Genomic DNA, 17,849 nt, shown 5'->3' with positions numbered 1-17,849 from the left:
TTCACTATGCTGAATATCTAGAATTCTTCCTGAAAACTTGTCATATGCATCTATCATCTCACTTCTTGTATACAATATGCCTTTGAACGACTTCCACTGCACTATATTGTTGTACTGAACTACATTGGAGTAGAGTCATATCAATAAATTCATTCACTATTATCTGTTCAAAATATACTTTTAAAAGTATTTAAAATTTATCCTTTCAAAAATGAACTGACTGTACACAAGTATGTGACCCCTGAGTCCGTAGCAGTGAAGTCTTTGCTAGAGCAACTGATAGCTTGGATATAGTTTTGGTTGTATATTCTTCAAGCCTGAGTATTTCTCTCCTGGAATTTCAGTGTTTTAATAAATTCCTTTTCTACTTAAGAAAAAAAACTGAAAGTAATACAAGACCCTTAAATGGACAAATACTATTCTGCTGTAACAAAAATCACAAAATAATTACATCAAAGCATTTGTCAAGGTAGAATAGGAGTCATCCCAAAGGTTCTCTTCAGTCACCTCACTACATGGCCATCTCCAGTTATTAAATGATGGCTCGATTTCATCTAATTTTCAGAAACACCTCTGAAAAACAAGGTTAATCAGGGCTAATGTAACAAAACAAAAGCCAAATAATTTTTTTTTCTCTACATTGAAACAGACATCTAAAAAACAAAATAATTTCAATACAGCAAACAACTTTTATGTGTTAGGAATATCTATAAAGTTTCCTACAGAGTGAAAAATTTCAGAGGAAATCCCTGATTTAAGTCTCCCTGATTTACCTGCACTAAATTGAAGGCTACTCTACTCTTAGTGCATTTTAGCTGCATTTCAGTTCTCATGTTGCATGGTGTTTCAATGATGCCACCGCATATGAAAATGGCACCACGTCTCTGCAAGCCCTTGAGTGTATTCTGAGACAAACTCTGTCCCCCATCTTGTCTAATTAATCAACTGAAAGAACTAAGAATCTGGATTGTTTTCCCTCTAAAATTTCAAATGGAACTGTTTCTAAAATAATTGGGGATTTTCAATGATTATTGGAATAATTTCAGGAATAAAGTCATAAAGATTGTTAAAACACTCTTTTTAAAAAATAAGCTACTTTTAAACACGTTTAAGTAGAAGGATTACTCTAAAAAGGCATTTACAGAAGTGTAGTCTATTATTACTTTCTCTTACTACTTACTAACAGTTATTTTAGAAAATGTTATATTGAACTATACTGGAGTAGAGTCATATCAATAAATTCAAAAACCCTTCAGCACATAGATTAGGTGATCCACTTTTTGATAAAAGTAATAGAGTGGAATTCATCATTGTGGCTCTACCACTTAGTACAAACACCACAAAATGTGAAACAGAAAAAATAAAGTGTGTGGCTGTCAGCAGAGCCAAGATAAATTTGAAAACTAAAAAACATGAGCTCTCTTGGCAACGGAGAGTAATTTCATATTCCAGCTGGATATATGACTTAACGAAAGAACCTATCATACTCCACAGACACTATAGATAGCTGCATCATCACCAAAGAAATTTTAAACCAACAGTAGAGGCAGAGGATATTTAATTGGGATACTGAAGCCTCTGTGCCTGTAAGGGCAGGCTTCTTCAAGGCCCCATTCAGAAACAGCATGCAGTATATACCCTGAGAGCCTCCATTTTCAGCTCAGTATCACACATGAACATTCACCTTAGGGTAGGTCGCACCATTACACTACAAAAATAAGTTACCTTCAAGGCACAATGGTTCTCATCAGAAATGATTTCATTATCAAATTAGTAAATTTAGCCATTTACTTTGTAATAGAAAATTCATAATAAAATACCAAACATGCTTATCACAACCAGAATGGTCTTCACTAAGACCCACCTGTTGCGCCCAGAGTCTCGGAAGCCTTTAGCAAATGGATTCCTATCAATCTTCAGGCGAGTAATCTGCAGAGTAGGAAAAAAAAAAACAAATCTTACATAAATGTCAAGTAAGGTTCTTACTTGATTGCAGAACTACAATAACTCAAAAATTAACTGTTACAGGACTCTATCGTATGCCCCTCTTTCATTCCTCAAGTTTTTAAATATCCTAGCAGTAAAGCAAAAGAAAATTTCAGAAATCATCTAGAACATTCATCTGCTATAAAAAAGATACTTCATTCCTTTTCAATCTGCATTAATAGATATAAATTTGTTTTGTTTTTAATATTCCTGGAAAAGGAGATTCTGAATCATCCGTTGGTAACTTGCCCTATATTTGACAATGCCCTGTGAACTGAAGTTTTTCCCTTTAACTCTGAGACATGGTTTAATCCTGTTTCTCTCTCAATAAAGGTAATGAGGTATAACTCCTATTCAACTTCTATTCAACAGCCATTTAAATGTTAAGCTCCTACACGGCTTTCTCTTCTTCAAAATTAGGTAATAATATACACACCCCTTTAATTTTCTGCCTCTGTGTTTTTCTTTGTCTCTCCTTTAATATTCTTTGTGGCTCTTATATGAAAGTCTTATTCTTTTATCTGTGGAGTCCTAACCTAGTCAGAGCACTACAGTGAATGTCCAACCAGAGGTAACCGCTACTTGAAGGTTCTAATGACATCAAATCTCAAACTACATGGAATAAAAATAAATTACGCTTTAATTTTATTTTTTAACTTTCTTTCAAAATAAACTGTATTGTATTATATTGAGGTATACAACATACTATGAGATATGTAGGTAGTGAAATGGTTCCTATATGTGATGTTTTAGTTTTAACAGAAGTTCTAATTTGTTGACTCATAATCAGCTTTTCGCCCACTAAGACACCAAGAGTTAGGGGGAAATTTTTTACAAATGATTTAATCATCTCCATTAATACTTTGGTTTTTTTTAGTTGTGCCATCCTGAATTTGACACTAATAAATAACATCCCATCTGTTTATTATCAGATCTATACTTTGCTCACAGGAATTTACAGCCTATTTTCTAAGAGACACATCATGTTTTGCCTTCTAAATTCCTGGGCTTAATGAACTCTACAAAGTTAATGAACATACTTCTAATTGCACCATCTTGGCTAAGGACAAAAACTGTTGGATAAGAGGCATCTGCAGTCCCCCTGCATTGCCTGTGCACACTCTCCAATCGGCCACGCAACACTTAAGACACATGTGTTCCATATGATGTTATCTTAGTATGTGGATAAAACTACATTATAAATGATATAATGAAAGGGTTTGCTAATTAAAGTCATCATGTCTGCCACTCTGTCATTGAAGGAATTCTTCTTTATAGGTCAATACAGCTCAATTTCTGTTTATAAAAATAATGTTTAAAAAACATTAAGCAATGTAAATGTTCATTTAAAATAGTTTTTAAAAAAGTACAGATTTATATAATGATGCCTTGTCAAAACAAAAATATAACACAATTACTATCATTATTTGTATTACTAACATATGTATTGAGTGCATAAAATGTACGCTGTGCTTAGTTTTATGTATACTACTCATTTAATTACTAGAGCAACTCATATATAGGTATTGTCTCAGTTTTGTGTTTTATTTTAAACTGAAGCTTAAGTAACCCAGACCCACAGGCTGCAGAGCTCATGCTATTAACCACTAGTCTGCTTACAATGTTCCATAAGTTCTTAAAAACAGTTGCCAGGAAACTAAAAAGTAAATATGATTGTACTTTACCATTATCAATTTCCCCTCTAATCTGTTCACCATCTTAATCAACTCCTCAATGTTCACTAATTAGTGTTAGTCACAACATATGCCAAAAGCTGAATGCATTGCATTTACTGTACCACAGAGGATGGAAGAAAATACACAAAGAGCATAGTTAATTCTTGTGTGAGAGAGAGACAAAAAGAGGAGATGGAAAAAGAGAGAGACGATGAATTGAGATTATTAAAAGGATACTAAGTGCCTCTGCTATTTTCTCCTCATGCATTGCTTTTTCTCCCCAAAAATCATTCTCTGCCCTAATATGTTTAAACATATTAAATATATAATAATATATTTAATATAATTATATTTAATATATTATATATTATTGTATAGCATATTATACAATTTATATATTTATATTTATAATTTTAATATATTTAATATAAAATTATAAATATGTATTAAATATATAATTATAAATATATATTATAATACATTAAGTATGCTATATTAAACATATTGTGCTCACTTTGGCAGCACATATACTAAACTGGAACAACACAGAGAAGATCAGCATGGTCCCTGCACAAGGATGACACATAAATTCATGAAGCATTCCATAAATATATATATAACATTAAATATATTTCAATATATTGTTAAATATATTATAGTAAATATATTTTACATAGCATTAAAATATTGATATATTTGGTAATATATTAATATACATCAAATATATTTTAATATATTAAATATATATTAATATATTTTAATATAGCATTAAATATATTATCTCTGGACCTTCTAAAACTTGCATTTCTTCTTCCTTCCTAAAAGTTTATAAAAGAGTGGCAACATAAGTGTAAGAGGACAGAACAGCTTCAGCTGTGGGACTGATGTATATAATAACTCCATACCGATAAGAGTTATTGAGCCTCTCGGCCCAAAGAACACATGGGCTAGGATCCAAATTTTCTAAGAAGCTTTATAACAACAGAAACCACAATAGAGAGATTAAAAAGCTTTAAATTTGTAATTAAAATGTATCTAAATGTAAAGAGAAATGGAGACCTAAAACAATTCTGCTGACCACTGAAACAATAATTTAAAAAATATACCACAGACCACATTGGCTTACATCACATGGATATTTCTTGAAACTGGCTGGAATTCCACCATGGATTACATATTGCCTCTGATTCAATTCTCCACCTAACTGACACATATAGACATAGTCTTAAATATGCATGTTTACCCATATAGAAAAGAAATATTTCACTTCTCAAATTATGTCTAACTTTATGAAATGCTTATTCTACCATTGCTGATCTCTCAAGACTACAAGCATGTTTGTCATCCTCTATCACAATTAAAGCCTGTCTTGAAAGAAACATCCCTTTTGTATATGTACCAAAAGGACTCTAGAGGTTGAATTCTTCTGAAATATTTTTAGACTGTGGTTTTGAAATAAAGTGACTTATCAAGTCTTATGCTCTATTATACAATTCATTTTTAATATTTTGCATATCTATTTTCTAGGCAATACAAATACACTATAGTTTTAATTACGATATCATAATTTCATAGCTCAAAATAGAAAGTAAACCTACACTGTCAGTCACAAGACATGGTTTGTCATCATCATTAGAGTAGCCTTACTTGGGGAATCATGGATAAGAAACTGTTGTTCATATATATATATATATACACACATTGAATGTCATATATGGCAAATGCTTTATTCATAACATTAAGAATGAGAATGACAGCTAACTTCCTCACTTCCCCTGAAATCAAAGTCTGCAAAGATACCAATTCTGAGAACAATACCTGCTGATTCTGATAGGCAGTGACAGTTGTGAAGACAGTTTCTGGAAAGGAGAATGCCTTTACTCCCTCCCCGGATGGAACAGGCTTGATGGGAGAAAGATCATCTCCACAGTCTTTACGGATGACGTGCACTCGCGGTTGGTATTTGTGCATAGAATGAAGAATAATCTATATCAAATAAAGAAAAGGCAAATTTATCAGGAGCCTCTGCCCAATCTCAACACCATGACTAAATATTTAATGTGTACAATCAATTCTGATTGGTAATTATTTTCAAGGATGCAGAGGTATCAATTTAATAAGGTACATCAGAACTGGAGAGGAAAGGCTAAGAAGTTATTTGTAAAATGTACATAAGAATACAAAATAAAGGCCAGGTGCGGTGGCTCATGCCTGTAATCCCAGCACTTTGGGAGGCCGAGGCGGGTGGATCACAAGGTGGATCAAGACCATCCTGGTCAACATGGTGAAACCCTGTCTCTACTAAAAATACAAAAATTAGCTGGGCATGGTGGCGCGTGCCTGTAGTCCCAGCTACTCGGGAGGCTGAGGCAGGGGACAGGAGAATTGCTTCAACCCAGGAGGTGGAGGTTGCGGTGAGCGAAGATGGCACCATTGCACTCCAGCCTGGGTAACAAGAGCGAAACTCCGTCTCAAAAAAAAAAAATAAATAAAAAGCACTATTTTAGTGAAACTGTGTGTGCAACCATGTGAACTTAACAACAAATTTTCTATTGCTAAAGCCACAGGAATAAATTAATACACATTTTATTTATAATGAGCCCAACAGAACACAGAGTCCAAACCAATAAAACTACAAATGAGACTGAAATCATTATTTAAATTGCACCACACCCATACCCTAAAAAATAAGCATTTGCAGACAAGATTTTTTTCAGAGGAAATTTTTTCCCAATTCGTGACTACATATGTCTATTCAAGGGCAAAGGGAATTTTAAGGACTCTCTAGCATCTGTTTTTTTGCATGGCTCACAAAGTCTCTGGTTGGGAGTGCCCAATGTCTGTGCCTCCATCACAATGAGGCTTTCATCACTCCGACTTCAGAGAACAGACAAGCTGGCCCTCTCAGATGCTGTTGGGGAAATCTGATAATATGGTTCAACTACCTTCTACCCAAGGAGTCCACATCTGAGAATTTATCCTAAGAAAATATTACAAATTCAGAAAAGCTTTTCATGTACAAAGATGGGCATCGCATTATTTTTAACAGTAGAAGCCTATAAACCACTTACATATCCAACATAAGTAACTCAGGTGAATGAAACCCACACAAAGAAATACAGCACTTTTTTTACCATATAATTAAATGATACTTTTAAAATCTTAAATTTTAAAAATGACCTAAATTGTTTATAAACTTGTCACAACTACATAAAGTAAAAAGGACCCATACAAAGATACCAACAGTGATTGGCTCTAGATGGTGGAATTGTGAGTGAACTTTTTCTTCTTTATATGTTCTATGCTTTAAAGGCTGATGGGGTAGGGTGAAGAAATAGCTTCAACCAGTGGGATTTTATGCTGGCTGCTGGGATTCCATATTCAGGTATTCATTTAGGAGTTTCCATAAGAAACCTGCATTTTTCCTGGGCTGTAAGGTTTGAATTCAGTTTCTGGGACATCATGAATTTGGAAAACAAATGCTTAGAGAAAAGTCTTAGAAAAATGCAGTGGATGGCCTGTCTTGTGTTTAGGATGTGGGCAGTTTAAAAAGACACATTCAGAATATTTGCTCAGTCCAAACACAGACTGTCCTATATCTGGAAAGTGTGTTTGCTGCCACAAGATTCTTTACCTTCCAGCAACAAACAGCACTGTGGCCAAGATTCTTTTTCACCCTACAGTTTTCCTTCTATCAGTGGAAGAAATGCCTGGATAGCACATCTAATGATCATGCCAACCAGATACACTAGGAGAGAAAGCATGAGTATGAAGAAAGGACAAGAGGGGAAACCAGCCCTCATCATCACCTGGGGACGCATGCAAATCTTCAACCTCAGGAAAATTCTCTTTCCAGAAATTCTGGAAATTTCTCTTTGTTCTATGTAAAGGGTAGAATTGTAATGACCCATTAGTGACTCACCAAATCAACATAAAGGGTTGCAACCAGAAATTTTTTTAATAAGTAGAAAATAAAATGCATATCTTGCTGTTAGGTAGAAGGTTTGAAAAACACAGAAGCAACATTTAATTCTAATGATACTAAGTATCAGCACCCTCTAAACAGATTTTTAGTGAATATAGAATATTTTTATTCCCATTACTTTTGTCTATTATGTGAGTAATATGTTCACTAATCCTCATTTAAAAAGGTATAATCTAAATCTAAGTTTATATTCTTGGAAGCACAGTATCTCCGCAGGGTTGAAATGTATCTTGTGGACATTTGGACCCAGCAGTTACTCTATTTCAGAACTATATTAGGAAAAAGGAGTAGGCGAGATGGATTCTAAGGTCTGTTTGCTGCCCTCCAATTAGAGGTGCTTCCCTTCCCTGCTTGATAAGCAGAGTTCTGTGTGACATTACGTTAGACATAGTTAAGTCTGAAAAAACTGACATTAATACTCCAACTTATAGATGGGAAGCTAACGTCTACATAAGCAAGAGAATTCTGAATCCTCAAGGCTGAACCTAGAAGCTGGGTCCCATGGCCCATGGCTCATGGCTCATCCTCCCACCACCATATTCATGTGGATTCAGTATGAATTCATATTTTGTGGGCAGGCATCATCACAGGGCAAGGCCCAACAAAAGAAACATAAAAAAAGGGTCTCAACCTATAGAAGCAGTTAACTAAGCCCCATCTGGTGTCTCAGCAGTTAACATACTCTTTAACATGCTCTTTTTATATAAAAATACAAAACAGCATATGACCAATCATATCATAGCAACTGTTAACATTAACTCTGCTTTTCCCCCTCCCTATTTCTTAATTAATTTCTCTCATTAGAAAGTAATATTCACTTGATATCTTGGGGAGTAGAGGAGTTTAAAGGAGAGTTCTTCCTCTTCTCCAAGTTAAGAAACAAAATGCCACTGGTAAGCAAACAACAAGGAACGAAACAATGAAATTTAAACTCCCAGGGAGACTAGTATATCTTTTAGAAACAAATTTCTCGCAGAAGAAAAACTGGAGAATGCCTACTTTACATTAAACAAACAAAAATAAATGCATAGCCAATTTCAGAAGATTGGATTGAGTTGTTACGAAAGAAACAAAATTTCATTTGTGTTTCTTTTTACTAGTCAATGAAAAGCGGGTTCTTGTTTTATGAAGATTGTTTTCTCAAGCAGATTTCTCCATATAGTCATATATTATTTTAAAGTTACTTTTTTAATATCCTTACCCTTCAAAAAAGACTTCAAATGGGGTATATTGGAGAGGATACAGAAATGGCTGATGTATGTCTTTGTTTGCATGTTAAGGAGTAATTATCGATAGTAATCTGAAGATTGCTCAAGGAAAATAATATATATTCAGTATTATCTACAAGAATTTCATGTATCCCTGGATTTTGGGGGGGACTGAGAAGCTTCAGTTCTTCTTTGTAAGACAGCATTATGTGCTTTTTAACATCTCGTATGGTCCTAGGTTCAGTCAAATCACTGCAAGGATTTGATTACTGCAATCATTTTGTGTTAAATGAATAAAAGTCCCAGGTCTCCACGGAGTTCTCAAGTCACTATGCTGCACACTTGCAGAGATTTGGCAGAGTAAAACTAGGAACCGAGAAGAGAAAAAAAGCAATTTAGAAAGCAAGCTAGAAAATCATCTCTCATTTGAGTCTATAGCTTTACTAATTACAGGTCAGTGTTAACTTCCTTTGGAATTGGGGGCTCTGATGTGGGCAGGGGCAGAAGGGGTGAAAAATTTGATTATTAACTGTCAAACTTATAATCATGAATCCTCAATAAAATTTTGCTTATTTAATAGAGCAAATAGAACCAGGAGAACCACTGGCCTTATAAACAAGAAGACACAATATGATGTCCATCTCCAAAACACAAATAATTCTATGTGATGTACAATGTTCAATGTTCTCTGATTTGTTTACAAGGATTATTTTTTGAGGTTTAGCTAGCAGCATAGTCACACCAAGTCCATAAATACAGACTGTTTTGCAGGTACAGGCTAATACATTGTGAGTCAAAAACAAAAAGCACAGCATTGTTTATTTCTGATCTGATGAGTGGAAAGAGCTTAAGATCTGACAGGCAGGCAAACTGCCTCTAGTCTTACAGGATAGCTCAATAAGAAAGCATTCCCTGCTGACTGGAAATTTTCCAGATGACCTAAATTCTCGTGATGAAATTAGTCAATCAAGGGTCCAACGAGAAACAGATAACAAAAACCTGGCTCCCTGCATTTTTTGGTAACACCACATACTGACTCACTTTAAATGGTGGGAGTCTAGGCTATAACAATTAACCACAAACTCGACAGCAAGGTAGCCTTCTTTTTGTTTAATGTATGATGTTGTACATGATGGACTATTTATAAATATGTACTTTTGAGTTCATCAGCTCATTTGGTTCACTCTAAGTTCTCTGATTCCAATATAATCCATGAGAAAATCATGCTCAGAGTGAAAGTGGCTTGCCCACAAACACAAATGTGTCATACTTCTAAGCAACTGTAAGGTCCTTCCACCAGGGAAACCTCTGCAACCTCCACTATAACATATTGCTTCCACACCTGCTTCTTATGGAGAAACGAGAAAGGGTCAAGGCATCAGTATCACAGAGTCCTCAGCAGCTGGAAGTACAGGTCCTCCCACAGGCCCCACTGTGGCTGCCTGACCATGCTTCCTTCCAAAGCACCACAGCGCCGTGTTATAAATCCTTCTGAGGCTTAAGGTACACACTACCTGTTAAATGTCTTCTAATTTTTAATGAGAATGATTATCTAAATGTTTTCCTTCAGTTGGAAAATTCCAGAGGAATTGGGAAACATGTATATGATGAGAGGAATTACACTACACAAGCGTGTTAACCCCTCTGCACATGGGTGGCTCAAGGACCAGTCTTGGTTTGTATAAAAGCCAGCATAAAGTTCCCTATGGATTCACCAAGGATCAAGAAGAGATTAAGTTCTTCAAAACATTCAAAGATTAACTGTGGAGTGGTGGAACACTTCCACTCTGGAATTTCACCACTCTTCCTCTCCAAATAATTCCTTATATTTGAACAAATGAAAAGTCACTTTGTGGAAAACCTCAATGTCACATCATCTCATGTCTCAAGTGTACCTACGTCCAGTCAAAGCACTCTGAGGATTTGATTCCTGCAGTTATTCTGTGTTAAATTAATAAAAGTCCCAGGTCTCCATGGAGTTCTTAAGACACTATGCTGCACACTTGCACAGTTTTTGGCAAAGTAAAACTAGAAACTGAGAAGAGGAAAAAAAGCAAGTTAGAAAGCAAGCTAGAAAATCACCTCTCATTTGAGACTAAAGCTTTACTAATTAGATTAGAGATCAATGCTACTTCTTTTGGAATTAAGGCCTGGGGGTTAGCAGGGGCAGAAGGGATAAACCTCAACTATCTAAGGGTAGAGGGTAAGTTCCCAAGAGGTCTCCGCATCTGCAAAAGGCCTATTGAATTAGATAGTCCTACCATAACAATACCATTGTCTTCTTATACCCTGAATCACAATCAATAACAGAATTAGAAACAAATTCCTAATGTCTAATCTAGCCTCATTTAGGGTTACTAAGCTGAGTAAATAAACAGATTCTTTTTTAAAAAGCCTTTCCAATCTTTCCTGACTGGAAGACAGTTGACACTGGCATTTGTACTTCTCTAAGCTGGCAGGATGATAATCTGTGTGCATGGCTTCTTCTCTCCCCACCTAGGCTAGAAACTCTCAGAAAACACAGATCATGACTTTGGTATCTTATTTTTTTATTTTTTGAGACAGAGTCTCACTCTGACACCCAGGCTGGAGTGCAATGGCACCATCTCAGCTCACTACAACCTCTGCCTCCTGGGTTCAAGTGATTCTCCTACCTCAGCCTCCCGAGCAGCTGGAACTACAGGCAAGCACCATCATGCCTGGCTAGTTTTTGTATTTTTGGTAAAGACGAGGCTTCATCATGTTGGCCAAGATGGTCTCAAACTCCTGACCTCAGGTGGTCCACCTGACTCGGCCTCCCAAAGTGCTGAGATTACAGGCGTAAGCCACCATGCTTAGCACAAGCAACCATGCCCAGCCCAAGCCGCCACGCCCAACCAGCTTTGTATCTTTTACCACATTGGGTAACATCTTCAGAATTATGTTTTCTAAGTGAATAATGGAAAGAGCACTTTCCCTCCTACATTTCCCTCTCATATCAATTAATATGTAAGTACATTTTTATCATTCCCAAAGGCAATTTACTTGCTTCCAAACTGCACAGATGTATCTCTCTCCCTGCTTCCCACATGTCAAAGTACCTCTATTTATTCAACTAGAACATTCTGCCACAATCTTAAAGCAAAAATTTCAGCAGTTAGACAACATACTTCTTTATATTTTGATTATTTTCTGCTATGTTATTTATTTCCTTAATAGTAAAGTATTATTTAGGTTTAAGTAACTGAATTTCAATTTGCAATGTATTATAGTATTTTGTGTTTTAAACAAATGCTGTGTGACACTTAATCTTATGTGGCAAATTGGCTATGCCACAGTACCCAGATATTTTGTCAAACACCAGTCTAGATGTTGCTGCCAATGTATTTTTTAGATGAGGTCAACATTTAAATCAGCAAACTTTGGGAAAAGTGGACTACTCTTCACAATGTGGGTAGGCTTCATCCAATCAGTTGAAGACAGTAAGAGAAAACAGACTGAGACGCCTGAAGGAAGGGGGAATTCTGTCAGAAAACTACCTTCAGACTCAAGCTGCAACATCACTTCTTCCCTAGGTCTCTAGCCGGCTGTGCAAATTTTGGACTTGTCAGGTCCCGGAATTTCCTGGGTTAAGTTTCTTAAAATAAGTTATCTCCGTCTCTATCTGTCTTTCTCTTTTTCTCTCTCTCTCCACACACACACACACACACACACACACACACACACACACACAGACACACACATCCTATTTTCAGAAGAATGTTGTTTTATATAAAGTCTATTGAAATCACAAAGTTAATATCATACAGGTCGAAAATTTACTAGATCTATATTTAATATCTGTTAGATATTAGATAGAAAGCCAGTAATCTGCATGGAAAAAATTAGAACTGTAAAATGATTACATTGATTTAAATTATTAAGAAGTTTATAACTTGTACATGAGGGTATACAGTTTTTAACCCCACTTATCTCTTTAGAGCATATATTCTTTAAACTGTAGAACTCACAAAAAAATGTATTGTACTTAAGGTTTTGATAATAAGTAACACTAAGAACATTAAGTCTAAAATTTTATATTCCAAAAACAAAGTGTTTTAATGAATGTGCTGAGCATATTTCACAGTCAGCTGCTTAATGACACAGAAGAAATCAGTGTTCTTTTCCTGAATTCCTGTGAAAAATAATTGTTACAACTTGACTGTGTTAAATTGTAAAAATAAGGAATAAAAATAAGAAAAGTAAGGAAGTAATGCACTAAAATACAGGACATGGGCCGGGTGTGGTGGTGGCTCATGCCTGTAAACTCTGGGAGGCCTAGGTGGGAGGATCACGAGGTCAGGAGATCGAGATCATCCTGGCCAACATGACAAAACCCAGTCTCTACTAAAAATACAAAAAAATTAGCCATGTGTGGTGGTGTGCACCTATAGTCCCAGCTACTCAGGAGGCTGAGGCAGGGGAATCACTTGAACCTGGAAGACGGAGACTGCAGTGAGCCGAGATCATGCCACTGCATTCCAGCCTGGTGACAGACGGAGACTCCATCTCAATACATAAATAAACAAATAAATAAATAATATAGGACATGAAGCTGGATGCAGAAAATAAATCTACTATGCTATTTTTTATTTCTGTTTTAAGTCATAAAAGGCAATAATCAAGAAACAAAAACACTGGCAGTGTGAGATTTTACTAGTTGTATCTTAAAAATCCACCTACTGCATTTGTATCACAGTGAAATTTGTACTGGAATGTTTTCATTCAGGTCAATTTCTTAAGATATTGTTTAGCAACTTCCAAACCGTGTCTTGTTATCACAATATTACTAGTTTATGGCATTTTGTTTTAAAAGATATTCTCATAAATATGCTATCTTTATATCACGCCTTCAAGAAATAAACAAGTTGGTATTTCTTTTATGCATGATACATTCTTCAAAAGGCATTTTAATCCTTTCTCAATCAAAACTCTCTTCAACAACAGAAACCTAATTTTAAAAATGCAAGCTTTAAACAGAAATCAGCATGTATCCAGTTACTTATTTATTAAAATAATGTAGAAATCTTGCCTGGGAACAAAACTGCATAAAAATTAATAAGGTGTTAAAAATGACTGCATTATTGAAATGGCCGAACTCTGATTTATGTATCATGTTTCAGCAGTTTTAAGAATAAAAGGAATGACTGTTGTAACATTTTCACACATTAGATGTCATTACAAAACAACTAGGGCCTTGCAGATGGAACACACAAACAGCATAAGCCTGGGGAATTACTGAGAAGCAATGAGCCTCAGCTGAAAAAGAGCTGGATGCTGGCAGGACACAATAAATAATTAACCTTATTAACCCAACTCCAAAGTGTTTATATTAACAGTATAATAATTAGCACCTCATGGGATTTCACCCAAATGTTTTACCTAAGAACATCTCTGCTTCCAGTACTTTCATTCCAATACAAATGCAGTATTTAGTTTTAACCTATTAAATGCCTCATAGGGTAACTCTGGCAACAGGCACATTCTGTGCAAACATAAACACGATTTTGAGAAGATTATGTACAATACTGATCAATCAGGCAATGAATATTATGATCTTAGAAGCGTCCATTTCCTTCAGTCAGGCACAGTGTAGATTTGGCTGTGCCATCTACAGATGCATTAGAGAGGCCATCTACTCACATGGCCTTGGTCATCCAGTTCATTGTTGGTGAGCTTCAGCTTGTCGAAGCTGATCACTTGTCTCATCCAAGTCTCCCCCGAGGCAGGCGAGTCTGGATGAATGTACACCCGGGGTGGCACAGGGGAGTCAGCATTACCTGCCACCATCCATTTAGAGCTGTGGTAAACATACCTAGAAGGCAATGACCAGGTGTTCAGTATACTGTCTATTTGTATCTTGGAACTTCCATCTCAGTAGAATCAGACAAAATGTGTTCCTATTTTGTTTCAGGTGTAAACAGATCGATTTCCTTTCTACACTCAAAATAAGATTTCAAATACTTGTTTTCAAAACCTTTTTAAGGCAGCAGTGGCCTACTGACAATTCAGACTAAGTGGTGTGTTAAGAGCTTAGTGAAAAATATGCACACCACCACCACCATAAATGCAAGTATTTTCATTCTTATGAATGACATTTATTCAGCCATCTCTATTCTGATATTTTCCATTTTTCTTCTAAATATTCCGTCAGCATGAAAAAACAAATAGCTTTTCAAGCTCATCTTTAAGTAACTCTCAAAAACACTTGAGAACTATATCTTAAAGTGCTCCGCTTCCTTCAAGATTACTTCCCACGTTAGACTATGTACAGGCTTATGGAACAGACAGTAGAAAGGCAAGAGAAAATTGTCAGAATTTCTAGGAACTTTTATTTTAATAGGAAAAAATGTTTCATCTGTTATCATTTGGAACTATTTTTTTAATACTATGACACCGTATTTTGAGGATATTCAGTTTAATTGCAAAATTTTGCATTATCATAAAATGTAGGCCTTTATTCATCTCCTATATTTCTTTCATCCCTATAAAAACTCCTTTCAAATCATTTTCAAATGTTACTAATCAAAAAATAAGTCAAACTTTGAAAATAATGGTATGTGTAATATTACTTTTTAAATTAGGAAACAAAACATCCTATTCTATTTCCTTTAAAAGTCAAATATATTGACTCAGTAAGAATACACTTAAATAATGCTTCAAAACAAAAATATTAATATTTAACTATATTAAGATTACGATTTATTAATAATTTAAAATAAGCTAATTAAAAACTAGAAACTAGTATAACAATGAAGAAAATATTATAAAATTATATACTTAGATATTTTCCTACCATTTGTGTGTTAAAATATAGCATACAATTTAAAGTCATAATTTGCAAATAGTCTTAGAAAATTCTACCTGTATTATATACATATTTCTTTTTATAAGAGCATAAAATATTTTCAGAACACCTCTAATGAGGCCCTTTGTTTCAACTCTTTGTCAAATATTTCATTTTGGGCTCAATATGCCTTCTAGTCTTTCATTCCTTTTCTTAGGAAAAAATATACAATCATAAAATTTGGAATACTCTTTTAGAAACCTTCCTTTAATTGATATGATTTAATTTCAATAAGTTCCTAATTGTGGGCTTTTGTGAATATTAATTTTACATTCTAATAAGTGACAATAACTTGTCCAAATACCACTCTAACATCAGAGAATTAGCTGAAAATTTTTTTCCCTAATATTGCTGAAAACATTGGAAAATGAAATGAAAATCTTAGAAATTCAAGAAAAATTGTACTGTGGAAATGATTTGATTTACTACCAACTCAAATAGAATAATATGCTCTATCAAAACCTTGAAAAAGTATGCATTTTGAATAGTCAAAACACACCAACTGACAGAATAAATGCTACAAGTTACACATTCTTTGTAAAGCATTCTAAATACAAATAAATTTCTTCTTGGGAATCAAGAAAAGTGAAAACAAATTTATGTTTTACTATTTGATGTTTTAAAAGCTGACATCTTAATACTAATTTCTGAAAATTCCTTAATTTCTATCAGAGTAAATTTGAATCAATTAAGTAAAACCAACCGAAATGAAGGGAAGACACTGGGAAAATAAATAGGAGACAAATTTAGAAGAGAAAGAAATAATTATTAAGCTTATTAAGAATTATGTTATCTCCCTCAGCACAAAACCCCATTTAGAATACGAGTTTTAAATCAAGTATATTTAAAGGATGAATTTTAATATCTTCTAGCTTCTGTTGTGTGGTAGATCATTTTATCAAAACTCCCTAATGACTTATTTAATTAAAATAATATAATTTATATACAAAACAAATAATAAGACCGTGTTTTTATTAGCTCTTTTTGTAGTATTCCATATGTGCAGGTACTAATTAAAATCTGTGTACTTTTTATACCAGAAGCCTGTTTCAAAAAAGCTACTCCCTAAATTGCTAAGTGACACAAACCAAATCTGATTTCATTTAAAAACCTACTGAAAGCTGTGTTCCAAACAACAGCAACAGAAAAAAAAACAGAGAAAGAAATGAAGACAAGCAAAATTTAAAACAGTATCTTCTTTTCTTCCAAACACACAAAACATCCTTATTTAAATGTTAATGTTTTTAACTCTTCAGAAAAATATAAAGCGTTGTCACTGAAAATTGCTGATTTGTTTTCTTGCAGAATAAAAGAGTAAAGATTAGCTTGAAACTGAAGAATGTGTATATTTTCAAAATTTACTTGATCTTTACATAAATATGTTCTCTTTCAAAATCCAAATATTATAAAGGTTTTTAAAAATTATTACACTAACCAAAAAAAAAAAAAAAAGGTAAAAATTTGTTACCAGTTTAATGATGTCTTAGTATCACATAAATTATAAGATTTTTATTTTTCTCACTTGTAGCAAACCTTAAATAATTTTCTGAAATTAAAAAAAAAAGCCTACGAATATTGATGGTTTCGTATGTAACAAGATAAAGGGAATTTATATGACAAAAAGATCAGAAAGAAATTATAACATTTTATTTAATATAATTTATATCTATAAACATTATATAACATTTCCTCTCGAAATTTGAATTGAAATATAAGTCAATATAAAAGACACATTTACTTTAGCAACACCAAACTATCCCCTTTTAAAAGTTCTCAATGTCTGAAAACATTTCTGCATCTACTCAAAACAAAACAAAACAAAAATTAAGTTTCCACATTTGCTGCAAGAGAAGGCACACCATCTGGGCCGCTGGAACTCATGGGCGTTGGAGTATGGATCTGGAAATTCTATAGGCTTCTGGAAACAAAGATCACAGTCCTCACAGATCAAACAGGCACTAGCCTGCAAAATCCTAGTGTTTTCTTATCGTTCAGTATCTAATCACTGTACCTGTATCTTTTGTTGTCCACTGGCACAATATCCATGGCAATGTAATATTGCTGGTGAGGATCTAATCCAGAGATTTTCACTCTCATTGCTGGAAACATACGCCTATTTAAAAAGGAGA

General features: G+C 34.4%; 1 protein-coding gene and 1 non-coding gene across 2 annotated transcripts in view; one reads left to right on the top strand and one right to left on the bottom strand.

Annotated features, from left to right (window-relative positions):
* TBX18 (T-box transcription factor 18) overlaps positions 1–17,849 on the bottom strand; it is a 31,419-nt gene that overhangs the window by 9,779 nt on the left and 3,791 nt on the right. The window contains exons 3-6 of the mRNA XM_032275346.1: positions 17,732–17,833; positions 14,517–14,688; positions 5,481–5,648; positions 1,865–1,929 (exon numbers count right to left, since the gene is read on the bottom strand). Coding sequence (XP_032131237.1) covers positions 1,865–1,929; positions 5,481–5,648; positions 14,517–14,688; positions 17,732–17,833 — 507 coding nt within the window. The remainder of the gene's footprint in view (positions 1–1,864; positions 1,930–5,480; positions 5,649–14,516; positions 14,689–17,731; positions 17,834–17,849) is intronic.
* Positions 4,169–4,274, top strand: LOC116549789. Its single transcript, XR_004268070.1, has one exon. It is a non-coding gene; the product is annotated as a U6 spliceosomal RNA (small nuclear RNA).

This window comes from Sapajus apella, unplaced genomic scaffold (assembly GCF_009761245.1).
Source record: "Sapajus apella isolate SASKATOON/1434 unplaced genomic scaffold, GSC_monkey_1.0 scaffold6, whole genome shotgun sequence".
In the NCBI taxonomy this organism is placed as follows: Eukaryota; Metazoa; Chordata; class Mammalia; order Primates; family Cebidae; genus Sapajus; species Sapajus apella.
The sequence above is the reverse complement of the archived record's forward strand: the minus strand, read 5'-3'. Positions and strand labels throughout refer to the sequence as shown.